General features: G+C 46.1%; 1 protein-coding gene across 1 annotated transcript in view; it reads left to right on the top strand.

Annotated features, from left to right (window-relative positions):
* The window catches only part of nav3 (neuron navigator 3), a gene marked incomplete at its 5' end in the record, with an annotated part of 130150 nt that overhangs the window by 14257 nt on the left and 95404 nt on the right, over positions 1 to 20489 (top strand). The window contains 2 exons of the mRNA XM_079294902.1: positions 9697 to 9769; positions 14521 to 14695. Coding sequence (XP_079151028.1) covers positions 9697 to 9769; positions 14521 to 14695 — 248 coding nt within the window. The remainder of the gene's footprint in view (positions 1 to 9696; positions 9770 to 14520; positions 14696 to 20489) is intronic.

Below are 20489 nucleotides of genomic sequence, written 5' to 3'. Positions count from 1 at the left end.
GGAATCAATGGAGTGTTGGGGAAGAGACGGGGTCAGACCCCCGGTCTGAGGAGGAGAGTTTGACGGAGAGGTGATGGACAACTGGAGCAGTGCTTTGTTTGGTAAAATGAAGACTTCAGATTCTGACAGTGTAGTGTTAGTACTCTAAGCCGCCATGTCCTTCAGGTCCTGGCTTCTCATGGGGAAAAAACAACGTGTTCTCAATCCCAGCTCGTCAAATACCACAGCTTGGTCAGTGGCCAGCGCTCTAGGTAACCCTCAAGAGTCACTTTTGGACTCAGGGACGATGTGCAATGTTACATACAGGCTGGCATTTGTAAAGTGTGGAAGTTACGTAACAAAATTACAATAAAACTAAGGTAAAGTCAACGTAGACTTGGCTTGTCACAGGATGCGAACAACTGTCTCCTGAGTGAAAGTCCTGTGTTTGTTTGACCCACCCACTCTACTCGGACGCTCTCACTTTTCGTTCTAAATCAGTTGCTCTAAGCGTCCAGTAATGGGTTGACATTGGAGTCATGAAAGCGTGCTACGTCTAAAGGGTATCAGATGGCGAGGGCCACCGTCAGCGGGAGAGAGAACAGCTCGGGAAAAACAAAGAACTCACATTTTCAAGACCTCTGGGCCACAACTCAGCTGCAGTGAGCAGAGGGACTTGTTTGGCTTTCAGAGCAGCTCCGCTCAGCGGCAATGATTAATAAAGTATACTCCTGCTGCAAGAGACATCCCAGTTATGTGTCGCCTCAGTGATGAGCTCTGCCTCATTAGGCGTCCAGTGCCAAGAGGAATTAATAGGTGCAAAAGAAGTGCGTATTCATCTTGTCAACTTTCTGCCAGGTGCCCTGAGTGGAAGAAGAAAAAGCAAATGTTTATACAGGGGTGTCTGAGGACAAACTCATTTTTTTTGTTGGCTGGTATCGATTTTGATCTGCTGGCTTAAAACGATGACACAGTGGTTTCTACGTGGGGGATTTTTGTTTACTTAGATTCCCCTGACTCATCACTGGACTTTGACTCCTGCCTTAAGCAAAAGACAGGGATGCTACAAAAGCCAATCAGCTCTCTGCCGCTTTGGTTTTCTACACAGAGCCCTTGATGGCCCCACTGGTGATTCAGGTTCCACAACCAGGACGAGATTTGAAATGAATTGATAAACACTGACAGCGTTCAGAAAGTAACCACTGCGTCGACGGTGATACACATTGGAAAGGAAAACTAGAAGTCAGCTGAGCCCCAACTCTTACTCACAAAATGGCTTTGTTTGCAGAGCTCAAGTCATCTGTGTTTTTGAAATACTGACTTAGGGATTTAAGGTGGCGTGATTTTTTCCACTGGATATGTAGCATTCTGGACTAAAACCCTCCAATTATCGAGCCTTTCTCATGTGCTGTAAAAGCGCTCACGCCTGGTTTTCCAGTCCCGTCTTGAAGGAGGTTGTTTTCTGTCCCCCGTAGGAAGCGGTAATTAAAGTGTTGGCCCATTTGTACTTGACAGTTGCATCTAAGGGATAACACTTTCCAAATCCAACCATCATGCATCAGTCACTTGATATGTTTGGAGAGGCCCAGCGTGCCCCAGGACACTTTTCACAAGGCTATAGGGACGTGAGAGAATTAAGCTGCGAACAAGCAGATGTAGCCACCGTCTCCTCTTGTGTCTCACCATGTCTCCTTCTTACCAGGAGTGGAAAGAGTATCACAATGCACTAAAGTACCGTAGGAACGCTGCAGTAAAGATTTAACAACAGTTTACCAAAGGGACGTTTTAAGTGCACTTTTTTTTCGTTTTTCACAAAGACCATTCTTACATCAGATCTTCCTCGTGCAGCTTTAAAAGTTCACACTTGTCTTTCAAGTGAGGAAGAAAGAAAAGAAGAAAAAGCGTAAAAGCAAATTAAAGCGAGTATACAGTGTTTGTTTCTTGTTGACTGCTGGTGGAACCACAAATGGCCAAATTACAGCTGCTCAAAACCATTGCATCATGAGCCATTTACTCAAAAAGTGCAATAAGAAAAAAAATCGCACATGCTTCACATCATAGTTAACCAAACCAGGGTGTTTTTATACACATTTTGGTATTTCCTTCTTGGTTTCCATAAATTTCTCTCTGGTAAAAATAAAAATAAAAATCAATGAACGCATTCTTGAGAGTAATTGTGTTATGTGTGTACTTCACGTCTGAATTTGTATTTGTTAAAGATACTATATCACTGGGTGATGGTGAAGTTAAAATGCAGAGAGATTGTTGTTTGCTAATGAATAAAAGCTTTGAACAGAAGAAAATAAGTGTGCATTGAAAAAGTGGAAGTAAAGCAGGTACAACTTCCAAAAACACTGGCCTGATCCTTTAACCAGTTATATAGTCAAATAAGGGTTCATTCTTGACCTTAGAAATGCAATATGACCAAAACGTTACCATCGCATGGCCCACTTACAGGGTGTCTTTGAAGCTTTCAGCCACATTTACCCATGAAGAACTGTATGAAAAATGTAGTTTTTTTAGTTAATTCAATTCTAAGCCAATATAGAGTATGTGTGTTCTGTACAGGATGGTTTACGGTAGAGGTGCGAACTCATCAGCGAGGAGACTGTGGAGGACAGGTTGAATCAGGGATTCTGGTTTTTCCTCTTGTCTGCCAGCCATGACACAAACTTTCCTCCGCTCTGCTGCCTGTGTCAGTTGGAACATGACATTTAGATTTGTGGTGCGGCTCTGTAAAGGCAACATCGCACATTTGAAACAGATTATCACAGAAACTTAACAGCCCCCCCCCCCATCATTCTTCCAGGCTTAGTGGTGAGTCTCCTTCCCCACACGTGCCCTCCTGTCATCTCTCACAAAAATATGCTCCCCCTGCTGTAAGTGCTTCATGATTGGGCAAAGTGCGCCTCATCAAAAATGCCCTTTTCCAAATTGCTTTTAATGGCTCGCGTGGATCTGTCTGATGCCAGCCCGCATCGGAAAAGTAAACGATGTCGGTTTTCCGAGAAGCTGTCACAGGATGCCGCAAAGCCAGCGCGCCCACCAAACGAGCAGTTAAACAACGCCAGAAACCCTGCGGAACATTAATGCCCCGGCCGTCATCAACGCCTTCAAGGCAAGGCAAGGCAAGGCAAGTTTATTTGTATAGCACATTTCAACACCAAGGTAATTCAAAGTGCTTCACATAAAACCATTAAAAGCATCAAAACATAAGGCAAAAGAAAAGGAGATTTAAAAACAATTAAGAACATTCATTAAAACATTAAAAAACAGTGCAAGAAATAAAATGCAGTAGTAAAATGCAGAAATGCAGGAAATTGATTAATATATTAATTGAACGTGGTTCAATTAAAGGCAGCAGCAAACAGAAAAGTCTTCAATCTTGATTTAAATGAGCTGAGGGTTCTGGGACTTTGTTCCAGATATGTGGAGCAGAAAAACTAAACGCTGCTTCTCCAGGTTTAGTTCTGACTCTGGGAACAGAAAGTAGACCGGTCCCAGACGACCTGAGGGGTCGGGATGGTTCATAAGGTAGCAGCAGATCAGAGATGTATTTTGGCCCTAAACCATTCAGTGCTTTGTAAACCAACAGCAGGATTTTAAAGTAAATTCTTTGTTGGACAGGAAGCCAGTGCAAAGACATCAGAACTGGGGTGATGTGATCCACCCTCCTGGTCTTAGTGAGGACTCGAGCTGCAGCGTTCTGAATCAGCTGCAGCTTTCTGACGGACTTTTTACAGAGACCTGTAAACACACCGTTACAGTAGTCCAGTCTGCTGAAGATAAATGCGTGGACAAGTTTTTCCAAATCCTGTTGAGACATAAGTCCTCTAATCCTTGATATATTCTTCAGGTGATAGTAGGCTGATTTTGTAATTGTCTTGATATGGCTGTTCAGGTTGAGGTCTGAATCCATAACTACACCTAGATTTCTGGCTTGGTTTGTGGGTTTTAACATCAGTGACTGAAGCTGACCGGTGATTTTCAATTGTTCGTCCTTGGTACCAAAAACAATTACTTCTGTTTTATCTTTGTTTAATTGAAGAAAATTCAGGCACATCCAGTTGTTGATTTGTTCAATGCAGTTACCCAGCCCTTGTATGGGATTATAGTCCCCTCGTGACATAGTTATGTAGATTTGTGTGTCGTCTGCATAATTATGATAACACACTTTGTTGTTTTCCATAATCTGAGCTAGTGGAAGCATGTAGATGTTGAACAGAAGAGGCCCCAGTATTGAACCTTGGGGAACACCACATGTCATTTTAGTCAGCTCTGATGTGTAATGAGCCACAGACACAAAGTATTCTCGGCCCTTCAAGTAGGATTCAAACCAGTTAAAACCAAACCAGTGCTGTGCCAGAGAGTCCCACCCAGATTTTTAGTCTTTCTAGGAGTATGGCATGGTCGACCGTGTCGAATGCAGCACTGAGATCTAGTAAGACTCAGACTGAACTTCTGCCATTGTCTATGTTTAAGTGGATGTCGTTGAAAACCTTAACAAGAGCAGTTTCAGTGCTGTGGTGCTGTCGAAAGCCTGACTGGAAAACATCAAAGCAGTTATTTACGGTCAAGAAGTTGGTCAGCTGTTGGAAAACCGCTTTTTCAATTATTTTACTCAAAAATGGGAGGTTTGATATTGGCCTATAATTTTTCATCGTTGCGGAGTCTAAACTAACCTTCTTTAGGAGTGGTTTAATAACTGCAGTTTTTATGGCTTGTGGGAAGACACCTGAGAGAAGGGATGTGTTTACAATTTGTAAGAGATCAGTGGTCATGCAGTTTGAAATATTTATGAAAACGTGTGTTGGTAGAATATCCAAGCAGCAGGAGGATGACTTCAGATGTTGTATAATGTCTTCTAGGCTTCTACGGTCGATTGAATTAAATTGTGTCATGATATTTGAATGGATGTTATTCAGAGATCGGGACAACACATATCCTGTGGTTGGTGTGGAGGCACTGACTGCTTGTCTAATTTTCTGAATTTTGTCAGTAAAAAAGGAGGCAAATTGATTGCATGCCCAGGTGGATTGGAGTTCAGCAGCTACTGACACTGGAGGGTTTGTTAGCCTGTCGACGGTAGCAAATAAGGCGCGTCTATTGTTCTTGCTTTTGGTTATGATGTCAGAGAAGAATGACTGCCTTGCATTTCTAAGTTCCAAATTATAATTGCGAAGTCTCTCTTTATAGATGTCACAGTGAACCTGGAGATTAGTTTTTCGCCACCTGCGCTCAGCTTTCCGACACTCTCGTTTCTCCATTTTGACCAGCGTAGCATTCTAGAGATAGAGATCTTTGCTTACCCGAGACAACCTTCACTTTAGTGGGTGCAATGGCATCAATAATATTTTTAACTTTTAAATTGAAGCCATCTACAAGCTCATTGACTGAGAGGCAAGAGAGGGCTGGTGTGGAGGAGAACTTCTGAATAAATAGTTCACTGGTGTTTTCAGAGATGTAACGCTTTGTCACAACCTTGGTTTGGACATTCGTGTGCAAGGAGATTGCACTCTCAAAGAAAACACAGAAATGATCAGAGAGTGCAACATCAGTCACAGCAACCTTGGAAATGTTTACACCTTTGGTGATGATTAGGTCCAGAGTGTGCCCCCTGTTGTGGGTGGGTCCTGTCGCATGCTGAGTCAGATCATAGTTATCAAGGACACCACATAGTTCTATAGACTCTCTGTCCTGGGGATTATCAACATGGATATTAAAATCACCAACAATAACAACACAGTCAAAATCAATACAGATTACAGACAGCAGTTCAGTAAACTCATCAAAGAAGGTTGCACAGTATTTAGGCGGTCTGTAAATGTTTAGGAATAAAGCTTGAGTGGAATTCAGAGCCACATATTCAAAATAACTAAAATGACCAAAGGACATCTGCTTGCATTGAAGAGAATCATTAAATAAAACAGCAGCTCCACCTCCTTTCTTATGCGCTCTTGTTTCACTCATGAAACTGAAGTTGTGAGGTGTTGATTCAATAAGAACAGCTGCACTGTTATCTTGATTTAACCAAGTTTCAGTTAAAAACAAAATCTCCAGTTTGTGCCTAACAATAAAATCATTGATTAAAAATGTTTTTCCTGACAGAGACCTGACATTTAATAAAGCTAGGTTTAATGTGGTTAAAGCTTTCTTTGCCCAATTTATTTGGACAGGCTGACGAGGAATGTATGCTAAGTTTGATAAGTTAGCATGTTTACTATTGTTTCTTCGCAGCCTCACCTTTCTTTTTCTATAAACTTGCAGGACAGGAATTGAGACGGCTACCTGCATACAGGGCCCCGACTTTTCCTGGAGAGAGTCATTGGTATCATTAGCCTTGTAGCCTGGACCCAGAAGATATCAATTGTGGTACCGTTGAGGAGTGGGGAGAGGAGTGTGTTTGGTTCCAGCAATGACCAGCTTTTCCATGTGGTCAGTGAACTCCAGGTGGGGGGAGGATGGGGAGAGTGTGAGAGAGGATTGCGATCCAAAGTATGGACCCGAAATAGAAGTAGGTGCTGGGGAGGGAGGTAAAGACTCCGCGTCTAGGAAGGGTAGGGAAAGTGGAAGATCGGAGGCGGTCTCTGATGATGAGGTTGGAGACTCCTCCTTTTGGCTGTCATTAGGCGGGGGCATCCTTCCCGTAAGGTCTCCATGGCGATGCTGTGTGGTTATCTTGTGTTTAGACTCCTCTTGTATCTTGTCCTTGGCAGTAGGGACAGACGGGTGACGCAGGGAGAAAAATAGGTTAGAGGTAAACAGTTTTACCCCTGACTTGTTCAGGCAAATTCCATGCGCTGCAAAAAGATGTCTGCGCTCCCAGAAAAGGTAGAAATTGTTGATAAAATGTACTGAATGGTCAGCACATGCAGTTGACAGCCATCTGTTCAGTGCAAACAGCCTGCTGAATCCTTCATCTCCTCCTCTGACTGGTGGAAGAGGGCCACTGATGAACACCTCAGCCTTGACAGAGCTGACTGTGTTTAACAGATCAATAAAGTCTCGCTTCAGAACTTCAGACTGTTGTTTCACAATATCACAGCTTCCTGTATGCACGATGATGTTTTTCGCTGTGGGATAGTCAGCCACGATGTCCAGGAATTTGTCTCTCATGTCAGAGACCATATCTTTCGGAAAGCAGAGTATTTTGGTGTTCTTGCTGCACAGTTTTCTGACATCTTTTACAGCATAGTCACCAACAATCAGAGTCTCAGGCCCAGTCACTAGCTTTGCCTGCGGCCTTTTCTCACATTTACTCTCAGTTCTTACCCCGCTTTGAGGAGATAGCTGCTTATCCAGGTCATCAGATGGAGATTTAGGATCCTGCGACAATGGAGCAAATCTGTTTTGAAGTTGTAGGCTTGGTTGTTGTGGAGGTATTTTGCTGGTTTTACTTTCCTTAGCTGTCCTTGGCTTTGTCCGTCTGGGTGCAGGGGTTGAGGAGGAGTTCTGCCCGTGTGCTAGTGCAGGCCAGTCAGTCGCATAAGATTCATTATATGCGCTCTCCTCCTGTTTCTTGGTAGGCCTGGTTATGCTAGTTAGCTGTGTATTAGCTTGCTTTTGTCCAATGTTTTGAGTCCATGGTAGAGTGGTATCATTCCCACACAGTCCATTTACTTCCGCTCGACGACTTTCTGGATTTGTCTTCACTCAAACGTTGAAGAGTGATATATGTGATATATCTGGCAAGATATATGTGATATATCTGGCAAATTTGAAGCAAGAAAATGCAAGAAAATGCAAGCAGAGGCAAGCAGAGGCAAGAGCAAGCAGCAAAGCGACTGCACTCTCTCATCAAGGTCGTTTAAGATCATCATCAATCATCATTCCGCTCGTTTACGTCATTCCGGAGTTAAGGCCGACTAAAAGCTAACTGCGGTTTCGCGTCTAAAGAGCTTCGTTGGAAGAGGACGCGGGTTTCGTCGGCCTTGCCCGCCCGCCCGCCTGCAGACAGAGGTCTGTCTCCAAATGGAGAGATTTACCGTTTATGAGTTCACTCCTTTTTGGTCTTTATCAGCTCTTAAAGCAGCCTTCAAGCACGCACATGCTGCCTGCGGAGCAGACCATTCTTCAGCGAGGCCTCCCAAAGCTTGACTGACTGAGCCGATTTGAGAAGTCGCTTGGCGAAAATGGCGTTACCGTGCAAATATTGTCGGTTACATACGTCCGTGCCTGCGGGCTGTGCATGTTTGGCAGGCGGTTGCACTGTAAAAAACAAAGTTTGCGTCCCACGTTGTCCCGGTGCTCGGTCTAATTAAGAGCGTCGTAATGAGCCCTCACAAAACGCTGCTCGGCACATGTCTCCCCAAAATGCGAACTTCTGAGAGTGCAGAGGGCACACACATGTGTCAGCGTCTGGTGTGTGGGGAGAGAGAAGAGACGGAGGCCCACATGTAAGGGGTGAGCCTGCTGGGAGGATGCACGCGGTGTCGCGAGTGTTGTCAGGCAGATGGAGGAGCTCCGTGTCGGGATTCTTGTCCCGCAGGGGCTCCCCGCTGATACGACCAGGGTAAACACATCAGTCTGCGTGACAGGGAGGGGAAGAGCTCTTCTTCAGCAACTTGTTTGGTTGCCCTTGATGCAAAGGATCCGAGGATGTGGCTGCACTGGGCGGTGTGCAGACGGGTGCATGTGTAGGCACCAATCCCATCGCCACGCAGCTCCCCTGAAAGCCTCGACGTTAAAGGACAAATTTGGACATTTAATATGTTGAGAGGGAGAAAAACACGTCAAACGGTGTGAAGTGATAGTAAAATAGTTTGGTGAAAAGCACTTTCACATCTTTCCATCAATTTGCAGCTGAATCAGCTGCATCATTTTCTTTCCAGGAGAAAATGCATTGATTCATGTCCTTCAATAGTGCCAGCATTGGGATAATTGTTATGTTGTATGAGAAAACAAACTTCATGATATCAGGAGTGAAAGACGAATCAGTAGAGCATCCAAACATCCCGTGTGCTGATATGACTCATTACCGTAGTGCTGCTATAAGTCGCTAAGAGAGAGAGAGAGAGAGAGAGAGAGAGTCACAGCTCATGAATCATCATTCCCGCAGGATCTCTGGCCCCGTTGCCCGGCCTGTCCTTTGTGTGGCCCTGGCACACTGCGCTGACTGGGAGCGCTCCGACCTTTGACCTCGTCATAAAGGAGCTCCTGTGGGGCCGATGGCGGCTCGCCGACATGCTAATGAAGCCACCCTCAAGCCGCCGTCGACGAAAGCAAAAAAATCCCCCTTACAAGTGCGACCTCAGTGCGACTTTGTGAAACTGAATCCAGGCTGCGAGGTGACATGTTGACTACGCTGTTAAAGGCCTCAAGTGGGCCCCGCTGACCCGCACGACCTGTGTTTATGTGCAAATGTGTGCATTGTTTTCTGTGTGTTTCTATAGTTTGTGTGTGGATGTGAATTCATGTATGTCTGCCTCTGTACATATATATATATATATGGGCGTGTGTGAGATATGCAAAAGCCGGCTGTGTAGGTGGCGACACACTGCAGTCAGTATGCCACGCTAACAGGGTCCCATGGTGGAGCGGGGGGGTCGGGCAATAGCCACACAATGGTGGGCTTTATGGGCGGGTACGGCTGACGGTCCACGTCCTTTTCGGGGCCCTCCGCCCCGAGACATTTAGGCTCGCTGAATGTTAAGCATGGTCACATTCTCGCCGTGTGTGTCCTTTTGTGCTGACTGTGTCTGCCGTCTTCCTCCACAGATCGAGAATGTGGACGCCTGCCTCAGTTTCCTGGACGCCAGAGGAGTGAACGTGCAAGGGCTCTCGGCAGAAGGTAAGACGAATAACCAACGCATCATTCAAGGCCTGATTAAACTCTTAATTAAATCAGCAGGGAACGGCACAAGACGGATCTCCATGTTGTATCTCTAGACCTGGAAAATTCACTCGGCTCCAGCGCCGACCGACCTTCTGCGGGGAGCTTTCCATTTCTCCACAGGACCGAATACCTTCGAGAAAAGCTGGTTGAAGCTCCTTTCCAAGACACACTATTAAACTTCACGGCAGTGGAATTTACCATGTTGGTCTCATGACAGGGTGCACAGTTTCTCCATCTCCAGCTTTCACTACGGCAGTGTAGGCAATCATTAGGGCATCAAAGTGGATTGTGGGAGGATACAAAAACAACTCCAGCGAGGGGATTCGTCGCCCCGACCATCAGGGTGTACAGAACACGGATCATGTCAAATTGAACGATAAGCTAAAAATTGTCTCACAAGGCCAGGGCTGAAATTACAGTTAAGTTACCAAACGTCTGTTGTGATTTAGTTTTTACACTTGATTTGGACTCACGAGGAGGAACTCGAGGTTCCCTCAAAGTTCCTAAATGAATCCAACTGCAGTCAGTTGTTTTTTTCACTGCATGCAAGGAGCTTATGGAAAGTGTTGCGTGTGGCATTACATCGTGTGACGTGTCCCATTCGACACCCGTAGGCCACACCTGACATGTCATACATTAGCTAGCTTCGGCCCACACTGGAGAGCAAATAGTTTCTGTCCTGTGAAAACCACGGATCTCCAAATGTCAACTTCCCATCATCTTAGCCCATTTACCAACTTGGTAGCGATGTATTTTCCGTGAGGTTGCTTGGTACGCGTCCTCCGTCTCTCACGCATTCAATTCAACAGGAAGCAGTAAACTCATCATCCCCGCCAGGAAGTGCGTATGTGTGTGTGAGACTCTGCACGTGAATTAACGCGACACAAATTTCTTCTCTGCCGCGGTGCCAGCAGCTGATCAGCTCAGAGCACATCCACCTGGCTCTCTCTCTCTCCGTCGCTCAACCACACACACCCACAGGGTCAACATGTGAAACAAATGCTGCTTCTCTGGAGCTTTGACACGTGTCGAAGGGGAACCTAGTGGCGTATCTTGATTCAAAGAGGCACAAATGTTTTGTACAGTTTACAGTGTAAAAATGCTTGATACAAATATAGAGCAATCTGAGAACCAGTACAAGCGTGTCTCAAGTATACCCACCGAGAATGTCCCCAGCTGTTATTTAGAACCCGCAGACCCCATGTTGTTTCTGCTCCCCTTTAAAAGCTTAAAGAGGTGGGCGTGTCCTTGACCTCTCCAGCAGCAGAAATAGCCTGAGAGGCTGACACACTGACCGACAGCTCTAAATCCTGCAGCACTAAAAGCAGCAAGGGTGACTCGCTGTAAATATATGGGCTGTTGGGTTACTCTGTCCATCACTGTTGCTGCCGTGTGTCATCACTCACTTCCCTCTGCCCGTCTCTCTCTCCATCGCTCCCTGTCCCTCGGCCTCTTTCTCTGTAGGCTGTGCTTGCTCTCCAGAGTCTGTTGGCTGGCATATGTGGCCTTTATTATCTTTTTACAAGGCGTGGGTTTGAAACTCAAAGTGGAATGTTTGATGTGCATACAGGCACATGTTTTTTTTTTCCTTCTCCTCAGAGAGCCTACTTATTGTAATAACCTCTCTAGAAGTTGCCTTGCATCTCTCCGGTTGGGAGGCTGTAAACCGAAGCTCCGGAACAACCCATCATGCTGAAGAGCGTTATGGTTCCCCCTCAGACGTTTCCGCTGAGGGAGGTTACAGGCCATAATGAAAACGAGGCACAGTTGTTGTTTTTTTCCAATGCAAGAACAGAACGTAACCCTACAGAGAGGTTGTCATTGTGAAACGAAGCACCGCTCTGTACAAGTACAGCAGGGCCACTAGTGTGGCTCTAGACTCTTGAAAAAGCAAGTTAAACTCCCATTTGGCCCCAAAGCAAAGAAAAGTTCTACTACTTGAAATGTGATAATTATCGTCAGGAAGTTCAGTCTGCCATTACCAGCCTTAAAAAGCAGGTGTAAAGCTCCAAAACACACATTTCCTGCATCTGATAATGGGTGACAGTGAGGGGTCCTCCCAGCAGGTCATTAAAACCTCTTCCCACTGAAGGGTCTCTGCCATAGCAGAACAGCCTCTTATTGGTTGTAGAGCCAGAGGGCAGCCCACAGAATGACCTGCTCACCGCAATAAAGGCCCTCCTGCTTGATCTCAGTGGGTCCATTTCTTTTTTTGAAGTGGGTCTGATTTCATTAGGGCCACTGTGCTGGGGGTCAGCAGGGGGTGCGCACTTGGTCTCTGACCAGAAAAGCTCCAGTGTATCGCTGATACTTTCTAGCTGCAAAAAAAAAAAACTGGCTGTGTAATTAGTGTAAAACATAACACTGCAACGATAGTTGTTTGAAGACCGAATTGGGAAATAAATGGAAGCCAAACAAATGAATTAAAAGCAAGTTTACACAGAGAAATCGGAGGGCAGCGGAGGAAGCAAAGATGCGACCAGCTGTGGAGTTGTAAGGAGAGGCCCTGTCTGAATGTGTATTGTCTGGGGATTAAACCCAAAGAAAGGCTGATTAAAGAAGGTAATGACAGAATATGTAGTCATAAATGCTCACACGGTATTTGTAGTCTTCTTCCTATTACCCGACCATGCTAGAACTTCTCCTTCTCCTCCTCCAAAGTCCTCTGTGACTAATGAAATAACTAACCTCTCCAAAAAATAATTAAAAAAAGATTGAATAAAACCACTGCAGCCACTTAAAAGGCCTCCAGCGGCAAAGGCACATTTTCACTGAGCGGGGGCCAAGCAGAAACACTTGTCCTCCGCAGCACACCAGAGCGGCAAGAGCCCTCCTCCGTTCAGGGGATGAAAGGTCTGTGGCAGCCTTAGCAATAGCCTATCGCAGTCTCACGGACTGTCACAACTTCTCCCCAAAAACTCTCAGGAAGTTGAAAAAGGGTGCAAAAGGTGAAACCTTGTGGAAAAAGCATCCAAAGTGCTTGTGGCTCTCCTACATCCTTCTTGGAGGAAAAGGACAGTGTGGTGCTTGAAGTTTAGGCAGAAAGTCACTTCATGCTTAACTTCTCAAAGTCCCTTTTCATGCATAAATCCTGCATATCACAATATAAAACAGCAGTTATTCTGACAATAACACCATTCTACATGTAGTAGGAACATCAAAAGGTGGCTCTAAGATCAGGTGACAGCAGGTCAACTGACGCAAATGTGCTGTTCTGTTCTGACCCTGACCGTCCAGGGCAACTTCCCCTTTGCGATGGATGAAGTAGCATCATCATCATTGTCCTTTCTGTTACTTTTTACCAGTTGCCAGTAGTTTCAGCCCCCTTGGGGCGGCTGAATCTGCAACAAAGTCTCTCCCTAAAGCCCAGCAAAATGCTGCTGTTCAGACTCTCTAAGGCCCCGTATAAATTACCGCCTCATGGTGTTAGAAAATGCAAAAGAAAAAAATCCAGAGAGATTAATCGTCTCTAACTTTCACAGCTTGCAAACGGCACACTAGCCACGGATGGCCGGGGAGAACGCCTGAGCTTCGCCAAATTGAAAAATGGAGCGAAAAAGCCTGCGTCAGCCGCCGCTGTCCCTCCTCGTGCCAGCTCCCACTGAGGGTTTTGATCCGAAAAGTCCATTTCACAAATGGGTGCGTTAGCCACAGCAATCAATTCGTCCGCCTCTGCGACTGCTGGATCCCACCACGGCTGCGTGTGTGAGTTCTGACTCAGGAGCTGTTGATGATCAACATGAACACCTCAGACAGAGCCGCCCATCGATTAGGGGCTTTTTCCCTCGCTGTTTGTTGCCAGCTCAGCATTTTTTTTAATGTAACTTTATCTGCAGGGCTGCAGTTTCTGCTGGATCAACAATAATGAATTCAATCTCCCTCTTACACTTGAGTTCATTTTTTAAATATTGATGTGTTTTGTGTTATTGTGTTTTATCTGTCTTTTCGCCCCTTATCCGTGCTAGTTTCTTTTCAGTTGTCATTTATGGAGTGAAGTCCAAGTCAGCTGGTATCATTTCTAATTTGTATCATCCATTTATATCATTTCACTGCACCAAAAAAATGTCAGTTCCTCATTTCGTTGCAAAAGCAGAAGCGTAATTGAAGTTCCCGTCGTATATGTCTGGCTGCTCAAACGTGCCCTCACACCAGACGTCAGCCAGTTAAACACCAGTGCAGCAGTTCCCATGCTGAGCTTCACACCTAAGTGAACCAGCTGTGCGTTAGCAGACGCTTTAGACCGGACGTGAGCCGCGGCCTAAACTGTTGCAACACACAGTAAGTGTTACCTCGTGCTATATATAATTAAGTGCTATAACTCTGCATATTCTATACAGCACATCAGTATCTCTTCCAGTTAAAGCCAGTGTATAATTACTCATAAACTCATAAGCCTGCTGCACAGCAGCTGCACTTGCCGCTCTATCCCCAAGTGGCTTTTTTAAAAACGTGTTCACTTTACAGTGTTTGAAAGATACAATAAATGGTTTGGAAAATATTCATTTGAAGCGTCACGGGACACTGCTTTCGTTCCAGACGGATAAAAAAACAAAAGTCCTGCACTACTTTCACTCGCAGAAATGGCTACACACCAAGAAGATGCATTTGTTCCATGCAGGGTAAAGATGGTGGAGGTACATGGTGGAGCAGCACCATAAGTACCATGGCACATCACTAACATTTCCCTCCCTGTCTCGCCCCCGCAGAGATCAGGAATGGCAACCTGAAGAGCATCCTGGGCCTCTTCTTCATCCTGTCGCGCTACAAGCAGCAGCAGCAGCAGCAGCAGCAGTACTACCAGTCCCTGGTGGAGCTCAGCCAGCAGACCAGCAGCAGCGCGCCGTCCGCCGGCTGCCTCAAGACGCAGGAGATGCAGTCCAGGTACGCTGCGCTCCGCACAGTTGCATTGCAGTAGTTTGTTGTCGGCTTGGGTCTCATGTCTGAGGCAGATGGAGCCCAGAAGTTTTGGTTAATGTCACTGTTTTGAATTAGCAGACCAATTCTTTTTTTTTAGGATCTCTGCTGGCAGAGGGGTCGACTTGTCTCTTTTGGATGCTTAATTCGGTCCAGTTAGAGGTTTTGTAAACAGGAATTTGTTGGATATGACCGTCTCTCAGTGTGAAATGAATAACAGCCTTCATGGAACATGTTTCTCATCAGTGTTTCTGCTGCGTCAGCTCCATATGGAAGGTTTGACTCGGAGGACTCAAGCTGACTAACGGACAGATTCACATTCGATTTAGAATGCAGTCCTAGCCTCACAGTGTATGCATAGTTGCTTATTCACTCTTTGGTTGACAGCTAGTTAGAAGATCAATATGGCTCTCATCTGTCTGTTAAAAACAAAGCTACAGCCTGTTAGCTTAGCTTAGCATAAAGACTGTAAGCAGGGGGAAACGGCTAGGTTTGACTGGCGTTCTTTAAATTACGTCGTCTTGTTGCGCCTTCTTCTTCTGCAATAGTAAAATGGTTTCCCGCATGGAGAATTGGCACCACCTACTGCATATCTCCATGAAACCAACTCCTAATAGTTGCATAGGACAGTGGATGGTAACAAGCATTCATATTGCATTGTTTTTTGCTGATTTTCTGGATTTTCTGTTCAAATGTGCAATAAATTTGCACGAAAACCCGACTCTTGTCACTGGTTCTTCGCAACAATTTTTCAACATTTCTCAATGTGGCTGTAGTGCAATCTGCGGAGCACTCTTTTAAAGGGATGTTGAGTTTTGGCAGTGGAACTTCATCATATGAAGACGTGCACGGTGAACTGGAAGTCTTGGTCAAACAGGCAGCTAAGCACTAAAATGCAGTAAAAGCAAAGGAGGCCTGACCCTGTGTGATGTAAATAGACAGAACAGGCCCAGAAGAGCATCTAAAGGAAGGCCTGACATGCCACACATGAGCAGCACTCCCTCTGACCGGCTCGAGTTGCTGCACGGCCGCTCTGTTTGGCAATGGTGTGTGTGTGTGTGTGTGTGTGTGTGTGTGCGTGTGTGTGTGTGTGTGTGTGTGTGTGTGTGTGTGTGTGTGTACAATAATAGCAGTTAGTCCCAGCGCTTGAGGAAAGGGGCATGTGGGTAAGATGATATCGTCGATCGCTTTGGCCCCTGTTTGGACAAGTTAGGAGGTGGTAGCGATGGGGTCGGTGTATCGGGTGTGTGTGTGTGTGTGTGTGTGTGTGTGTGTGTGTGTGTGTGTGTGTGTGTGTGTGGGAAGGGGTTATTAGGGGCACAGCTGCCTCCCATTCCCACACTCCCCCCACCACAACAGGTGGAGAGCCCTCTCGCACACACATACTGTACACGGCAAACAGTGAAGTTCGAAGCACACAGTCCAGTCCTGGAAAGCACACACACATACCGTTAAAGCCGTTACAGGAGTTCACCATCACAAAATACGAGGTCGAGTCCGATAACAAGTTGGTTGAGAGACACTTGAGGTTTTATTCGATGAGATGGGAGAACATATATATTCATGGCGGAAAAAGACTTTCCTATGAAGTGGTTCAGTTCATTTCCAAACAGACCCCTCTGCCCTCGCCGCCCGTGGCCCCAGTAAAGTCTCCCTCCCCCCGGGGCTGATAAGTTAATCACGTCTGAATGCCGGAGGCCACAGCGGAGGTCAGAGGATCAGCCCTTGTCCGTCAGCGTTAGAGTGAGCCATTCATCTGTGAGCTTTTGGGGACGTCCGCGCCATTCACCCTCTCACCCGAAGCGAAGAAGAGTTTGGTTGTACCTTTAGTGCATCCAGCATCCAGCAGAGGCGCTGAACTGCAGTCAATGACCCGCAAGCTTTAAAGGCCCGCTGCGGAGGACACGCTCGACCCTGAAGCTCCGCCCCCGCTGCTGCACAAATTTGTTAATATTGGACGAGTCGCATGTCCAAACTGAACCAAATGTGTCTCTGCACGCCGTTGAGTCCCCATCAATACACCCGCCAAGTGTGAAGTAGTTCGGATGAACGGTTCTCATGAGATGCAGAGTTTTGAGTTGTTCTGAGAAGCTCTTATTATGCAGTGTTACTGCTGCACTTTTGACACACAAGGGAAAATGAATCCATCCTCAACAGATTCTGAGATGACTTGACCTCCTAAACGCAACTGACTCACTGGTACAGTCAGTCATCACAAACTCATGCTGTGCCGTCAGACATCATTTAAACCCACAGAAGTCTATTTTGAATTCTAGCGGAGATCACAGAGTTTTCCAAAGCAGAAAGAAATCGAATATTTCAGAATACTTCAATATCATGGAACGACGCAGCCATGTAATCTTGGGTTTGAATATTTCACACATTGTAAAGATTATATAGCTTTACTGAATAGCAGGAAGAAGTTGATACAGACTATATATGATGCTGTCAGACAGTGTGGAATAAGTTGTTTCCAATCAATATTTCAGCGTAAGTAAAAAATAATAGGTTCATATTTGCTTGAGCAATGTATGCTGCTTGTCTCACTCAGACTGTGTCGAATTGAGTTTGTCTGAAGAATCTCCTTAATGTAAAGTAGCATCGAACTACTGCACAAAGTGATGATATGTCTGTTGTCCAAGTTTCTCTGCACTTTTCCTGTCGCGCCGTCAACTCCAAATCATTTAAAAGATTTGTGAGGTTCCTTTTGTTTGAGGCCTCACGCCTGGCTGGTGCGCACACTCCCTCTGCTTTTCACCCACTTTTGGAAGCACTGAAATGTAATTAAATGTAGTCATTAAAAAAAAAGATCTTTTTTAATTCCAATTTTCCACGGTGATGAATTCCTGCGTGGCCCGGTCGACCCCGAAGATTAAGCATTTCTGAGTAACATCATAAGCTATCAGATAAGCCAGGAGAATGGATGTTTTCAAATTCAAAATGTTAAGCTTTTTAAATGATCAAATTATCTGCCTCGCAGCTTCACAGAGGCGGAGACACACGCCCTAACACACACACACACACACATATTTGGCCTAGTGCGCATCTACAGCGGGGATATGGGAGAGCTTTCTATAGACAGCACCTGCTGGCCTGACTGGTTTCTCTGGGGCAGGGGATGTATGGGACTGTGTGTGTGTGTGTGTGTGTGTGTGTGTGTGTGTGTCCGAGGGGAACTCCCCATTGGACAGATCGCGACAGCCCGGAGCCACGGGAGGTTGTCGGTGCTCTAGAAGGCAGTGGGGCCCGGGCACTGGCAGGGCGCAGCCAAAACTTCCCTCTTTAACTCGCCATGTCCCGGGGCGAACAAGTTGACCCCCTGGTGCGGCGCTCCTCACGACTGCCGACCGCCGTGTCCCGCGACAGGAAGAGTCGTTTGCCCTACGGGAGAGCCAACAGCCTGGCCAAGCCCGACTCGTCTCCTAGGTACTGTTCTAGCTTGATATGAGGAGGACGGATTAGTGCCGGTGGCATCATGAACTGGTAAATGGTTTGGTTCCACTTGTGCTGTTTTCATTGATATGTGTTAAGCTGTCATAGGTTGTCAATGCATAGATATGGATATTTTCCTGATCTTTGTCGTGGGATACTGTCAGGGTGAAGTCTTAGTAAAACACAATAAATACCCATTTCTGTGCTGCATGTGCGTGCTTGCGTTGACACTCTCGTTACGTTGCTTGATACTTGCTTGGTACATTTTAGTTATGTGTTTGTATTGCAACACTTCATGTTCTAATGCGTCCTGGAAAGTGCTCTCATCTGAAAAATACATCAAAACCTCACAGGTCAGGTTGGATTGGCGTACAAACCGTTTCACTTCGACGACAAAGTCACCGCTGTTTGCATCCGATGTCCTGCAAACGGTCACTGTTTCTTAGAAGCATGATCTTTCCCCGACTGTCGTTTTCTATGTTGGGCTTAGTGTGTGAGCTTGATACGGAGCAACAGAGGACTGTGGCTCCACACACACCTCTATTGCCGCTGAAGGTTTTAGATTGCCATGATGTTATTGGTTGAAATGGGGTGGGATCTCTACTTAACACTCGGGATGTTGTGGTTTTACTGTTGGCACCTTAAACCCTGAGAACACTAGGACACTCCAAAATGACCTGTTTTTGGAAGTTAAGTTTGGCCGACTTATATTGGTCACATGATAGGTGCAAGATGAATACAAGAGCTTTGACTGCTGTGGATTCTTCTGTGTACACCAGTTAATGCTGGTGAGATGCAGCATACTGTAAATGCATGAAGACCAATTCATATCAAGCATCAGTACACATTAGCTATTTGAGTTTGAGTGGATATGTGACTTCATGTGTGAGTCTGTGTGTCCAGTGTGCCCCCCCCCCCCCCCCCCGACACGAAGGTCGGATGACATCTCATTACCTGCTGTCATCACGTTGGCCTGTAGTGGCTGAGCGCACGCCATTTTGGATATCAACCCCACCAGTTTGTGTCTGCCCTCAGGGCTGCGGCTACAATCAAGCTGAAACTGACAGCGAAGGCGTCCAATATCGCTCGCATGTGCACCGCAGTGTCGTGGGCTATTAAACGGAGGCCCTGTTGATGTATGTTGTATTGGATCAAACGTGACAGACTGTAACACCCCCCTCCCCCCCACACGTCTTCACCTCCACCCCATCCCCTTTCCCCAGTCCTAAATCATGCCCCCTCATGTGTTCTGGTGTCTCTTTTTCCACATTGGAAAGATCTTAAATGCTGTGGGTTGGATGAGCACGCCAGACTGGGGACTCTATACCATTGCCTTCATGTTTCATTGCATTTCATAAAGCTGGAGGTGAGGGGGGGGGGGGGGGGGGGGGGGGGGTAAGGACAGGCCTTGTGGTGGAAAAATGAACCACGCTGTCATAAACAACTGTGGGCTGCCTCTACATGAGCTTCACTTACATTACCTTCCCTCAAACTTCTGCGGCCTTTTTCGCCCTTAAAGACGACCCTCGCTAACCCCTCTGAGTACGAACAAAAACAAACAGAAGAAATAGAGAGAAAGCACAGTAGCTTTGCTTCAAGAGGAATGTGATGCACAAGTTTGAGCTCGACCCCTTTTTCCAACGAAATGCTGAAAAGGCGTTTTAGAGTGTGACAGGCTCCATTAATCTCTGTCTAAGCAGGTCCTGTCTGTGTGCTAAGTGCCATTTAGGTTATTTAATAGAGCACAAAACATACCACAGGGAGATGACATGTGGTGCAGGCCGTGGGGGGGGGTGGGGGGGCTTTGGAGAACGAAGAAGAACATATTTCGTCGACAGACACCATTAACCAACGTGTCATGTATCACAGAGTTAATTAATGACATGACGCGAAGGCGCTCACTGCCATAATGGGAAACTAACCTGAACTTGTTCCCCCTCTGTTCTGCTGTCTGCTCCGGAGCTCGTTAGCATAACGCCGCGTCATGCAAACCCTGCAAGGTCAATTGGCAATGTACAGGGACTCGGCGCGTTATCGCGGGTGGTTTAAAAGCGAGGTGTAAATACAGAAGGACTGCGTGTGTTGGAGAGGCTGTGTGCATCTGCAGACGAGGAATGGGAATGTGTGTCACGGAGAATAGGAACCCAGAGACACACTTTAAGAGAGTTAGATGGCTCGCTCTGTCACGGCTGATTTGATTTCACAGAATGATGAAAATGATATTGACTGAAAATCACCTCAGCAAGCCCTGAAACTTCTGCAGCAGTCCTTTTGTTGTACTTCTGCATGAGAGGAAATTACAGATTTTTTTATAAAAGTCATGGCCAGT

Source organism: Melanostigma gelatinosum (assembly GCF_949748355.1).
Source record: "Melanostigma gelatinosum genome assembly, chromosome: 22".
Taxonomy (NCBI): Eukaryota; Metazoa; Chordata; class Actinopteri; order Perciformes; family Zoarcidae; genus Melanostigma; species Melanostigma gelatinosum.
The sequence above is the reverse complement of the archived record's forward strand: the minus strand, read 5'-3'. Positions and strand labels throughout refer to the sequence as shown.